This window comes from Zingiber officinale, chromosome 8A, assembly GCF_018446385.1.
Source record: "Zingiber officinale cultivar Zhangliang chromosome 8A, Zo_v1.1, whole genome shotgun sequence".
In the NCBI taxonomy this organism is placed as follows: domain Eukaryota; kingdom Viridiplantae; phylum Streptophyta; class Magnoliopsida; order Zingiberales; family Zingiberaceae; genus Zingiber; species Zingiber officinale.
Window position 1 is genome coordinate 37,655,431 of NC_056000.1, and position 13,602 is coordinate 37,669,032.

Genomic DNA, 13,602 nt, shown 5'->3' on the forward strand with positions numbered 1-13,602 from the left:
TAAGCAGAGTAAACAGAATTCCATTGAATACTATCTGCAACTGTTGAAGTAAACATGGAATGAATATGTAGTAAACAGGTGTTATCCAGGTTTGATGGAAACAATAGAGTAAGAACAAAAAATGAAGCATGTAACCAGAAAAACTAGATTTTGTAACAATACCTGATAACAAGTTTTTTTGTTTATATATACAATTTCAAAATTGGTCGGGAAAAAAATAATCAATGGATCGCGCCCAGTCTTCTTTGAGTAGCAGTGTTTTTAGTGTGCTCATTATATCGAAGCCAGGATCCAACTTCCGTTGCCATCCCTGCAAGTAGACAAGCTGCAGTTGTAAGATTTCGAGTTCTCAAAAGGTAATATAATAAAATTATAAAAAAAAACTAATTTTCATGTGTTGTTGGCGAAGATTCTAGAAAGTTCTAAAATTGATGGATGGACCTCACATGGATAACTAGGGGAACTATAGTTGTGCGAACTGGAGTATTCATAGGCAACCTAGCGAAACCAACTCTTAATGGCACCATCGTTGAAAGGCCGACTAATGCAACATCAGAGTGTTTGCAGCTTTTTTTAGTTGCCTTTTCCACTGCCTTTTTTTATATCAACCGAAACACAACCGACCAACCGAAAGAGACAAAGGAGGAATCTCGCACCCCTTGCACTCATTTCACGCCTAGCTGGGCCAAGTTTTCATCTACCTTGTACTTATTTTAGCAAAGACTCAGCCCACTTCCGGCTGAATTGCTTCCAACTCAGATAAACTAGAGACTTGAATCAACAGGCCAAACCACACCGCCACTCAGGACTTCCATATGAACGTCTGGACTAGACCCTGAATCCACTTTGGGCAGTCCTACATTGTCTAGACCAAACCATATTAACTCGGACAACCCTACAACCCAAGTCCAGTATGGACCGACAGCCTACAAAAATTTATGCCAGGCAAAACAGGACTTCATTAGCCTAGACTAAATTCAAACTTGTATCCAACTACATGGCAACACGATCCGAGCCAACTAATAAATTTAACAGACTAGTATTTAATCTTTGGTAGTTTTGTGATCCAACCACAATAGCATGGTAGTATGCAAGACATATGTAAGAAATCCAAAGTAAACTTGACACATGTCCATTTAAATTTCGTATCTCTACTAAATCAGTGATCTTACCTAACCAAAAATCGCATTAACCAAAGGCAATATGAATGAGCAAGTGCATTAACCATATATGCGTATGTACCTCGAGAACCAGAATGGTCACCATCACAGTGCAAACATTGCCATCAACACTGACTCTATGGCGCCGAACTTGCTCAAGCAATTGGTGCATGCATTCCACCGGATGAAAGACATCACCCTCAGAGGTGCCCCAAAATGTAAATGTCTTCTCCAACTCCTGCTTACAGAAATAAAGATGCAAATATTGCATGAACAAGAAGTTCGAAATTAAATATGAAGTTCAATAATATGTAAGCTATAAATTCCTAATTTAAGAATGTAGAAAGTTTAATTTAACAAAAATTTCTGATCTGCGTCAGAAAGTACTTGTTAAATTCCTTGTGTTTTGCAAATTTTGAGCACAATCACAGTTGCACTTATAGCTCATTTGGTGATCTTATTATTACTGTAGAAAATATATTGCGGTAATGATGACATACTGAGTACTAAATATCTATATGTTTTGATTACTATGAACTGACTAGTCTTACCAAAGACACATCTCCTAGGGTTGTTGTTGGAATACCATATCGTGATAAATTGATGAAGACGTAAATAGGATACTCAAATCTTGAATTATGCAGAGGAATTTTACAAACTAAAAAGTTTAAAAAAAAAAATACTTGAGTGAATAGTTAAGATGAATGGGGGTAAAAATTCTCTGCAAGTTTTAGACATCTTGTATTTGTCATTCAACAAAAAGAAAATATTAATTAAGATCTTAATAATAGAATAAATGTAGACAGTTGAAGGGGGGGAAAAAAGCTTTTATAGGTCCTTTATGATAATTGTGTGCCCCAAGGACTAAAAAGAAGCTTTCCTAAAACTATGGTACAAACAATCATATTTTGAGTCAGAACATTAACTAGCTCTGAAATTGTACATACAAAATTTAGCGTAGAGTAATGAAAAATGTAAAGATGAATATGTGAGGTTCAAATGTTACTAAAACAATATATATATATATATATATATATATACACTTACTGTTACTAATCATAGACTGATATAGAATTCAATAGAGAATGAGATAGTCAATGCACATGATTCTTATTGTTATCCATATGTTGCCATGACTAAATGGTGGAATAGGATTGTTAAACAGGTACAAAGAAATAAAATAAATAAATTTAAAACTAAACCTCAATAAAAGCCTTCGGATTGGGGCAACTTTGACGCTGGGACAGTCTCAGTGTACATTCTGCAGCAGTGCGACCATCTCTAAGAGCTACAGCTTTAAAGAACTCTAACAAATTTGCACGATCACCTTTAGAGAGTTCAGCTGTCATGCCTACATCCAAGAAAATTATATGAGGTTTGGGTCTAAAGATTGCTTTGTTTGATCTGTTGCTTTGAGGTTCCCGAACAAGGATGTTTCCAGGATGCATATCAGCATGAATAAAGTTGTCCACCTAAAATAGGGAAAAGAACTTTAGAGCATGTATTTATATTTGTAAAGTTAGTAGCACAATCTTAGTCCTCAATATTTAACTAAATGACGGAAATAAATCATATCAATGTGCCTGTTAAGAGTTTGTCATATTTCAACATATTGGGTCAAAAATTGTATTTTCATTAGCACGCAAGGTTTGTACCAAAGGATAAAGCATAGGCAGTTAAAGAAGCAAAGCCAATATAAATCTAAACAAAATAATAGGATAGAGGTTCACCAGAAGCATCTTCAAGAGTGCATGTGTGCCAATGTGCGCAAGATCTCGTTTTATCCGACTATTTCCATCATATTCATCATCAATATAGCGAGAAACATTTTCTCCTTTTTCAAATGTCTCAACCAGAACAGAAGGATGCACCAGCGGATACAAAGGCTGCGGGAATGAAACATCCTTCCATCTTCTGAAATTGTATATAAATCGGCTTAGGTGGGCAGCTTCTCGAGAGAGATCAACTTGAGACATCATGAAAACTGCAAATTGCCTTACACTTTCATCCAGTCTCAACCAGCTTAAACCAGGGATCAAAGTTGAAATTTTGGCAATAAGATTGATGATTAAAAAGTCCCTCTTGATTGAATCACCAACGCCAGGATGCCTAACCTTCACTGCAACATCAATTGGTTTCTTCAGACGTTGGCTTGGATAGCGGAACCTCAATGAAGCTCGATGAACTTGCGCAATGCTCCCTGATGCTACTGGTTTTTCCTCAAAGTAGTCAAAGATTTCAGATAGTTTCCTGCCAAATGCCTTCTCGATGGTACTTCTACTGTATGCAAAGCTATGGGCAGGTGCTTTTGTATGAAGTTTTGTGAGCTCAAGGCATAGGTCTTTCGGAAAGAGGTCAGGTCGTGTTGCTGCCCACTGACCCCATTTTATGAAGGCAGGACCAGCTCTCTCTAGAGTGTGATGTACAAGATGTACCCATCTTTTCCTGAATTCAGGTCCAGAACTATCAGCAAAAGGTGCTAATACTACGGCTGGAAAGAACAATATAGTTAAATATGCTGCCCGGAATATCAAAATAATTCCTTCCAAGATAGAGGAAATTACTGAAGAGAAGTATAGGCTGCTAGCTTCTGCCTGCAAAAGAATACCATTTTTCAAAGTATAGTAATTACCCTCTGCCAAGGTTCTCTGAGCCCACACCAGTTCCCCAACACCAAGAGCAAGAATACCTGGCACTACTTGGAACCGGGTGAACGACAAGCTTATGACACAAGCTAACTTACTGATAACAGATAATGCTGGACCGTCACAAGAACAGAATAGACTGAGCCTCTTCCAAGACAATTGAGCATGATCAGTTACCGAATAATTCGAGAAACTACTTCGTTGAACATAACCCACAGCTTTGCATTGTCCAAGCATGTTAGTTCCTCTATAAGAAACCCTATGGATTGAAAACATCCTAAACAAGATAAAGGGCAACCCTTTCTTAGCAACTGACCCATACGTTCCTGAAGTTGAGTAGCGGCAGCCAGCTTTCCTGTTTTCATGGAATGCCAATACCCTGCAAGATCATTCAATATTTATTTATCTGAGTAAATTAGCAAAGATTTGAGCTTTCGTTGCTCCAATTTCTCAAACAGTGTCCACGTATCGTTAAAGAAAGATCCCCCAATTAAAAAAAAAAATCTTTAAACACACGTAGAATCCTCCCAAAAAACGGGAGAAAAAATTAATTTTTGGGCAGGGAAAGAAAAGCGAATGGAAGAAGACGAAGAGTTACCTTGCAGGAATCGATAAGAGGCGGAACATTACGTTATCATAATCAAAACCCCCGAGAAAAGATGGGATGCAAAATCGAGACAGGCTCCTAGATTGCGTGCGGCAGAAACCGAAAGAGCGGAAGGCGATCCGATCCACTGGCGACCTCGACTCGATCGATGAACTGGAGGGAAAAATTCGTGCGAAAGCTTCAACAGTGGCGGCGAGGCGTCAAGCGAGAAGAGGAATTGGCTAACGATGGCAGTCGGCGGGGCAAACGTTGAAAACGACGTGGCCGCGCAGGGCCAGGCAGTGGAGTGGTCATCGGAAGGTTCCACCCATGTTTGCCCTATTACGCGGACCAGTTTACAAAACAATATCAATTAATTTATTCATTATATAATTTAAATTATTATTTATTATATTAAACAAGAGAAAATATTTTTTTCAGTAATGTGAAAAAAAATATTATTGGACATCGCTCGTCTCAAGCGGCTTGGTCCATGTAAGACGGGTCAGTATCTTACACATGACGGTTTTGACTATGTTTATTTCATATGTTTTTTATAATTCTTTTCTAATTTATCTGTAGGAAGATAAATTATAAAATTAATTTATAATCAACTGTTAACTTAACTAGAGGACGAAAGTGATATTTTTTTTCTTTAAGAGATGTACCTTTAACCCCGGAATAACTCTATGGTATCGAGGAAAAAAAAAAATACAAAGATCGTTTCAAAGTCCCAACCGTACATACCATATCAAATGGAAAAAAATATATGTTGCTTTATTTTTTTATTAATTTAAAATTTTTTAATTTGATATGGTCACGCAAATTTATTATATCATTCCTTCGTATTTTGATAATTTTTTTACGCCATATATAATTTTATTTTTAATTTAATTATATATTTATTTAATAAGTTTTTTATTATAATTATAAATACGAATTATCTTCTTATTGCTATCCAATCATATTAGACTTGCAATATGTTTGCTTCTATTTCTTCTCCGACTTTAGTAGCCTCACTCACCTCGCTCCTCCCGTTAGCATCCTCTGCCCACCCTCCCCTGATGATATCTCTTCTCTCTGTAAGTACCCCAAGTTGATTTTGATTTGATCAACCGAGTCAAGTTAGGTCTTATTTATATTTGATCCTTGTGTCTAAGTATACAAGAGCTTAGGAACACAAGAAGTCGAGCGGAAGACGCAGCTAGCAAGAAGGATGACACGAAAAACCAGTCAACGAACCCGATGCATCCGAGAGATAAAGTGTTGCGGAAGAGTACACCGGTAGATGAGAAAGGCGTGCACGATGTTCGAGGGACGAGAAGCCGGGAAGGAAGCCTGTGTTAGTGCAGCGTGGCCCGACAAGAGGGGGTCAATTGCTTGTAAAATTAAAATAAGATTTCTCGATCTTTGGACTTAATTAGTAGCACAATTAAATCTAACAATAATAACACTGAACTAAACAACTTAAAAGGAAGATTAAGAGGCCAAAACTTTACTTGGTTATAATCTATGTGGTTGTTAATCCAAGGCAATATGTAAAATGCACTAAAAGATCTCCTTCGTTGCAAGCGGAGAAACCTCTTACAATCATTGAAAAGCTCAAAGAAATGCTAGGAAAGTGTTACAAGAGTTGTAGTTTAAGTTCTTAATTATTTCCTAACTCCAGGGGTTTTTTTATAGCCACTAGAAAACTCTATCTGAGGCTAGAAGGAGCCTCCAAGATAGTCCAAGGCGCCTTCCAACAAATAAGTCTTATCCGTCGAAGATAAAACATTATCTCCACTAACGGTCACTTGAAGGCGCCTTCTATGGGCTAGAAAGCGTCTTCGCACTGTTTATCGAAGGCGTCTTCCAAGCCTTTGAAAGCGCCTTCGGTACTATTCATCCGAAAATGGTTAACTTCCATTGTTAACCATTTTTCGCTCCATTCGCTTGGGTGATGCTCCGGTCGTCAAAATTGAGTTTACTCAAATCCGACTCTAGCCTTCTCCTCCGACAGCCTTCCTCCCTGGCTTCTCATCCCTCGAACCGCCACATGCATCCTTCTCGTCTGTCGGGGTACTCTTCCACAGCATCTCGTCCTTCGGATGCACCAAGCTCGTCGACACCCTTCCCGTGTCATCCTTTTCACTCGTTACGTCTTCCGCTCGACTTCTTGTGTTCCTAAGTTCTTGCACACTTAGAAACAATGATTAAATACACACAGGACCTAAATGAACTTGGTTGACCACATTAAAACTATCCCGGGGTACTCATCAACCCACGTTTAAGTTAGGAAAAAAAATGTAATAACCTAACTAAAGTAAATAAGTTGCAATTCTGTGAATTAACCAAGTTTGCAAAAAAAAAAAAATAATAACCAAGTTTGCAAAAAAATTAATCCTAACTCCCCCTTAACTTATATATATTTCTCCTCCTTTAATCACATCAAAAAAAATTAGGGAAAAATACAACAAACAATTAAACAAATTTGAAAAGATTTCTAGGGGTACATTACAAATATTACAAGTAGGCTAATATTTTTTAAAAATACTTTTCAAAAATATTCGATTTTTGCTAATTAATCTTCTATTTGACAAAAAATAATTTAAAAATTACTTTTTAGTTTCAAAACATCATAAAATTTTTTATTGATTTTAAAAAGAATAAGTTAGACTAGTAGAAAAATATTAATTAGTCTAATAGAAATGATTTATTTTAGTAAAGCATCTCATTTTTAAAAATAAATTTTTTTAAAAAAAAAATCAACTCTAAAAATTTTATTAATTTTCTTAGATATGAAAAATCCTTTGTTTAATGGCAGAAAAATAAAAGTTCCCAAAAATAAATCTACATAATAATTTTAAATTTTAAAATATTATTTCCTTTGATAATTTCATAGAAAATAACTCAAAAAAATTTGAAAAAAAAAATCTTTAATAAAAATACTTATTGTTCTATAAGTGTAAAAATTTTAAAAAAGAAATTAAAAAAAAAAGTTTACTTGAAAAATCTTTAACTCTCAGGCGCCCCGACCAAGACTATAAATACAGCCTTGGTCCAAAAGCTATTCATTCATTCAAGCAATTAGCAAACCAACACTTGTGCGTTTCCATTTTTAGTTTAACTTCTATTTTTTGTACATCATTGCTGTAAGAGGCTTCTCCGCCTGAAGGAGATACTAGTGCAATTCATTCCTTGGATTAACAACCTCTCCGGTTGTAACCAAGTCAAAATTCGTGTGCCTCTACCTTTTTAGTTCTTTCTTTAATTAATGCAAGTGTTCTTTTGAAAGCCCGAGAAGGGTAGTTTTGTTTTTTATTTGTGCATGTTATTCAACCCCCTTCTAGCCGGCCAGCGCAGACCAACAAGTGATATCAGAGTCAGGACACATCAGGAGGACTAACCGTCGATCAAAACACTGAACAAATGGTCGGACCAAGTATATACCCACCGAAGTTCGAGGGGGAGTTCGTCAGTAGAAAAAAGCGAATGCAGGTATTTTTCAAAACTGACTTTGATTTACTTTTAATTATGGAATTCAGTTTTGTAGTACTGGAGGGCAAAAAAAAATACAGTGGACGAAAAAGGAGCATGTCAACTACGTGGCAAACGAAAAAGCAGAATTCTATCTGCTGAGCGTCCTTCCACCACAAGAAGTCAACCGAATCGGCAACTACGACTCAGCAAAGGAACTGTGGGAAAAGTTCCTTAAGTTGCACGAAGGGGCGTCCGAAGCCAAGCTCGCAAGACGGGATTTACTTCACAACCAGCTCACCAACCTGAGACTTGAAGAAGATGAAACAGTTGCGCATCTGCACTCGAGAATTAAGGAGCTTATCATCGGACTTTCGAATCTTGAAGAAAATGTAAGTAACTGAGATTCCCTAAGGTACACACTCAATTCATTTCCTAGAAATACTGAATGGGTATCACTAGTAGATGTTTTTTATATATCTAAGTACTTAGAAACTATTTCCTTAGAAGAATTATTTTTCACATTTGAAGTGCATGAATCGAGATGTGCAGGTACGAAGGAGACGAAGCACAACGTCGCCCTCAAAGCATCGAGAGACGAACTTGAGTCAAAATCCTCTCTCGACGATGAAGAAATGGTAATGATGGTAAGATGATTTAAGAAATTATGTAAATCTAGAAAAACTAATCATCCGCAAGGTAAAAAGAAAAGAACGATCCGATGCTACCATTGCAACGAAGAAGGGGACGTCAAAGACAACTGACCCAAGCTAAGAAATAAGGACAAAGGAAAGAAGCATGTTCAACCGAACAAATTCAAGACATTAAAAGCGACATGGGACAATACATCATCCAAATCGGAAGTCGAGCCCTTCTTTAGACTTACATTAATGGCAAGTCATCAAGACGAGGACTATGATTCAAGCTCGTCCGAAATGAGCATCGATGAAGGGGGAGCTACGTCGAAAAAAAGTAACAGTTCAGGGGGAGACACGGATAACGAGATCGACAAGGTAAGTCAGGTGCGATCTCTTTCTTCCGATAAATTATTTAAGTTTGTTAAATTGTTAACTAAGGATTGTTGTAAGTTAGAAAAAAAAATTAAAAATTTAAAAGTAATTCTAGCTAAATCTTGTCTATTAGAAGAATTAGACAAATTAAAATTAGAAAATGAAAATTTGAAAAGACAAGTAGATAACTTAAAAAATCAAACATGTTCATCAAATACAAGCTTTAGAAAATTCACTAATCTAAACTGGTATTTTAGATATCACAAGGGACAAATTAGGAATATTTCAAAAAAGTATGTCCCTAAGAAATTCTTAGTTATTCCAGTTGGCTGGAACCTATATTAGGTTCCAAAGTCTTGTTTAAACTAAACTCTAAATTAGACTTAACATTTCAGCGAGAAAATTAAACGTTAAATTTCTTTATGAGGCTTTGTCTAAGAAAGTGATTGTTGCTCCAATAACCAAGAAAATTTAGTGCCTCACCACTGCCTGGAAGCTAAAATATTGAAATAAAATATTTAATTAACTTACTGATAAAGCATTAAATTGAAAATAAATAATGTTTTAAAAAGTTGTTTTTCAAACATTTATTTTCTGAAAATTTCTTAAAATCCTTTTTAACCGTAGAATTTGTAACTTGAAAAATTTTCTTGCTTTAAATTTTTTTTTACTTAGAAAAGTACTCAAAAATATTTTAATATTTTTAAGTTTTTATAACCCTTAGATTTTTCTTGGAACTCCATTTTTTTTATATGATCAAAGGGGGAGAATGAAAAGGTTAAGTCTAGGGGGAGGTAGATCAATTTTTTTATTTTCTTTGTACTTTATTGTAATATTATCTGTTTTACTTTTATGTCTATTTACCCTACCTTAAATTAGGTTGCTCACATCAAAAAGGGGGAGATTGTTGGAACCCCAAGGTTGTTTTGATGTGATCGACAAGTTAAGTTAGGTCCTGTGGTGTTTTAACCTTGTGTCTAAGTGTGCAGGAGCTTAGGAGCACAGGGAGTCAAGCAAAAGACGCAGCTAGCGAGAAGGATGACACGGGAGAGAGCCGACAGGCTCGGTGCGTCCAAGGGACGAAGTACTACGGAAGAGTACGCGGGCGGACGAGAAGGAGGTGTGCTACGTTTCTGAGGGACGAAAAGCCGGAGCGGAAGGTTGCTCGAGAAGGTCGAAATTGGGTTCGGGTGAGCTTTATTTCGGTTGGCTGAAATCACCCAAGCGAGCGGAGCTGGAGTGGAAGACCTGGACCGAAGCGAGCTGAAACGGAGCAGAGGGTCTGGACCGAAAAAGTCAACATTATTGACTTTCTTGGTCCGGGCACCCGGACCTGGATTTTATCCAGATCGCGGTCAAACGCGATCTATGCGAAAGGGATAAAGTTTTATCCCCTCCCAGGCGCTTGAAATGCTTCAGGCGCCCCGACCAAGGCTATAAATACAGCCTTGGTCCAGAAGATATTCATTCATTCAAGCAATTAGCAAACCAACACTTGTGCGCTTCCATTTTTAGTTTAGCTTCTATTTTTTGTACGTCATTGCTGTAAGAGGCTTCTCCGCCTGAAGGAGATACTAGTGTGGTTCATTCCTTGGATTAACAACCTCCCCGGTTGTAATCAAGTCAAAATTCTTGTGCCTCTACCTTTTTAGTTCTTTCTTTAATTAATGCAAGTGTTCTTTTGAAAGCCCGAGAAGGGTAGTTTTGTTTTTTATTTGTGCAGGCTATTCAACCCCCCTTCTAGCCGGCCAACGCAGACCAACAGATATTCCTTGGGTGTTAGGGTTAATGGTGCCGAAAAGCTCTAGGTCAATAGGGAACCAAGAGTTATTCTAAGATTACCCTAAACCCTTGGGGACCTCCCCTTTATTTAGGGATCCAATCCATTATTAGTTCATAGATGATAACGGATTAAGGTAAAGGGTTCCGCACATTGAAGCTGCATCTAATAACTCAAAATTGAATAAACATAAGTTAGATCACTTTAAAGGGTGGATTGTATTCATATGTTCAACTTACAAAGAAACTTACCTAATAGGGATAATAAAATCCAACAATCTTTCACACGGGCTACATGTGAGTTGTATGTGAAATACAAGTAAAATTTTAGTTGTATAATGTGGAAATTATATGAAATGTGATCAATATATATTAATTTTCAACTAGTCCTAAGATGACCTCAAAAGAGGTGAGATCATATTTGCAAATACTTATATTAAATTGCAAGAGTAAATTATAATATAAACTTTATGATTTCAAAAGAATTCCATATCACATTTGCAAATATCAAATGCTAAATAATAGTTATAAATATAGACTTCTACTAGATGAGTTCTTCTTCCATTATAAGGACTCTCATATTCGCAACATGCGCATAAAACACCTTAAGCACCAAGCCTTTGGTGAGTGAATAAACCAATATGGAATCTGTGCTGATGTGTTCTACCATGACTTGACGACTCTAAACTCATTCTTTAACCGCTAGAAATTTGATGTCGATGTGCCATGTGCATGAAACACTTTAGGCACCAAGCCTTTGTTAAGTGGATAGGCCAACATGAAATCTATGCTGATGTATTCTACCATGACTTGACGACTTTGAACTCTTTTTTAATGACTAGAAACTTGATGTCGATATGCTAGTTCTGCTGCTTTATTATCAAAGTAGATCCTCAATGGTCTATTAATATCATCAATGATCTGTAATCTTGTGATAAAGTTTCACAGTCAAATCCTATGATTGGATGCTTCATAGCATGCTACCAACTCTGCTTTATAGTAGAAGTCGATATTAGCATCTGCTTGACATTCTTCTAAGATATAGCTCTTCCAACAAGCATGAAAATATAGCTTAAAGTAGACCTCCTGTTATCCAAGCATCTAGCAAACTTGGAGTCTGAATATTCAATCACCTCCAAGTGATTTGATCTCCAATACGTGGGCATGTCTTTTAGTTCTTTACAAATATCGCATCACTCTCTTAACCACTTTCAATACGATGGTCCTAGATTACTAACATATCTACCTTACATCCCTACTATAAACGTTATATTTGGTCGAGTACAAACATGTGCATACATGAGACTTTCCACTATTGACACATATGAGAATTGTATCATCTCCTTTATTTCAAGTTCAAGTCGTGGTCACTGCTGTAAACCAAACTTGTCACCTCTTAACATAGGTGTGTCGCTAGGTGTACAATTTTGCATGTCATACTTCATAGGCATCTGTTCAATATAAGCCTATTGTGAAAATCTAAGAATGTCTCTTAAATGATCACGACAAATCTGTATACCTAAAATAAAAGATGCTTCATCAAGATTTTTCATTTTAAAATTACCATATAAAAATGACTTGGTTTAATACAGCAATTCCTTATTATTGCTCGCAAACAATATATCGTCCACATATAGAGTAAATATAATAAACTTGCTCCTACTAAACTTGATATATACGCACTGATCAACGAAGTTCTTCTTAAATCTAAATAAAATAATCACTTGATTAAATTTTTAGTACTACTAATGGGACGCCTATTTTAAACCATAAATGGACTTCTTTAATCTACATAGTAGGTGTTTTGAGTCTGAGAACTCAAAGTTCTCTGGTTGCATCATATATATAGATTCCTCTATGTCTTTATTGAGGAATGCAGTCTTTATATCCATTCGGTATAGCTCCAAATCATAATAATCTACAAGTGTCATGATTACCCTAAGATAGTTTTTCGTCGACACAGGTGAGAATGTCTCCTAGTAATCAATGTCTTTTTTTTTAGTAAATCCCTTGGCAACAAGACAAGCCTTACACTTTTTGATATTGTCTCTTGAATTTTGCTTGGTTTTAAATATTCATTTACAACCAACAGATTTTGAACCTTTAGGCAATTCAACAAGTTCTTAAACATTGTTATCTATCATAGAATTTAACTTTTCTTACATGGTGTTAATCCATCTTTCAGGGTTAGACTTAGAGTATTGTTCGACTTCTTAAAAAAAATAGAGGATCACTTTCCAACCCTATGTCAAAATCATGCTCTTTGAAATAAACATAATCATAAGAATTCATGATTCTCCATTCCCTTGTGGATCACCTTAAAGGCACTTCTATTTGAAGTGATTAAGGTACTTGCTCATTAATATAAGGCAATACCTCAATTTCAATGGTAGACTCCTCTAATTGCATTAGAGACGTTATGAGAATATCTTGGCTCACTATGCTCATTGGATGTGTAATATTCATAATGTGTGGTATGGTAACCACGCTATTAATCGCGCTACTAATGACTACAAGAGGATTGTCAATGCTTTCTTCAAAAGCTACTTCCCTAATTTTATCACTTCCATTGTCCTCAATGAATTTTTCATTTTTTGTTTCAAAGAATGATCTCTTAGAGGGATTATAAAATTTATACCCTCTTGATTTATCAGAGTAACCTATAAATTACAACTAACTATTCTTGAGTATAGTTTCCTTTCGTTAGAACTATAAGACCTAGCCTTAACAGGACAACCTCAAACATGTAAATGCCTAATTTAAACTGTCTATCCATTCACATCTCAAATGGGGTTTTAGTTACTACCTTAATAGGTACTCTATTGAGTAGATAAACTATAATCTTGAGTGTCTCATCCCATCAAGACTCCAGTAAAAAGGTGAAAGCCATCATACTTTTCATCATGTATTTTAGGGTTTGATTGCAACGCTCAGCTACATCATTCTAACTGGGTGTACCAGGC

At 36.2% G+C, this 13,602-nt stretch overlaps 1 protein-coding gene across 2 annotated transcripts; it reads right to left on the reverse strand.

The window, feature by feature from the left end:
* On the reverse strand, positions 1-4,731 carry LOC122008517 (uncharacterized aarF domain-containing protein kinase 2-like). 2 transcript variants are annotated; one of them, XM_042564270.1, is made up of 6 exons: positions 4,404-4,731; positions 2,891-4,184; positions 2,488-2,632; positions 2,363-2,421; positions 1,243-1,398; positions 1-310 (listed from the first exon to the last, which is right to left on the reverse strand). In XM_042564270.1, the coding sequence occupies exons 1-6, from the start codon at positions 4,430-4,432 to the stop codon at positions 197-199; spliced, it is 1,797 nt and encodes a 598-aa protein (XP_042420204.1). In that variant the 5' UTR covers positions 4,433-4,731; the 3' UTR covers positions 1-196. The 2 variants fall into 2 exon arrangements, with proteins under 2 accessions (XP_042420204.1, XP_042420203.1); XM_042564269.1 differs by having other exon boundaries at positions 2,363-2,632; positions 4,404-4,730.
* Between the last annotated feature and the right edge of the window lie 8,871 nt (positions 4,732-13,602).

Excerpts from the sequence above, each read along its gene's own strand:
- LOC122008517 (XM_042564269.1), bottom strand. The coding sequence starts at position 4,432 with ATGTTCCGCCTCTTATCGATTCCTGCAAG. Across the intron at positions 4,185-4,403 it reads CTCTTATCGATTCCTGCAAG|GGTATTGGCATTCCATGAAA; the intron begins GTAACTCTTCGT and ends ATGATCTTGCAG. Across the intron at positions 311-1,242 it reads TGACCATTCTGGTTCTCGAG|GGATGGCAACGGAAGTTGGA; the intron begins GTACATACGCAT and ends GTCTACTTGCAG.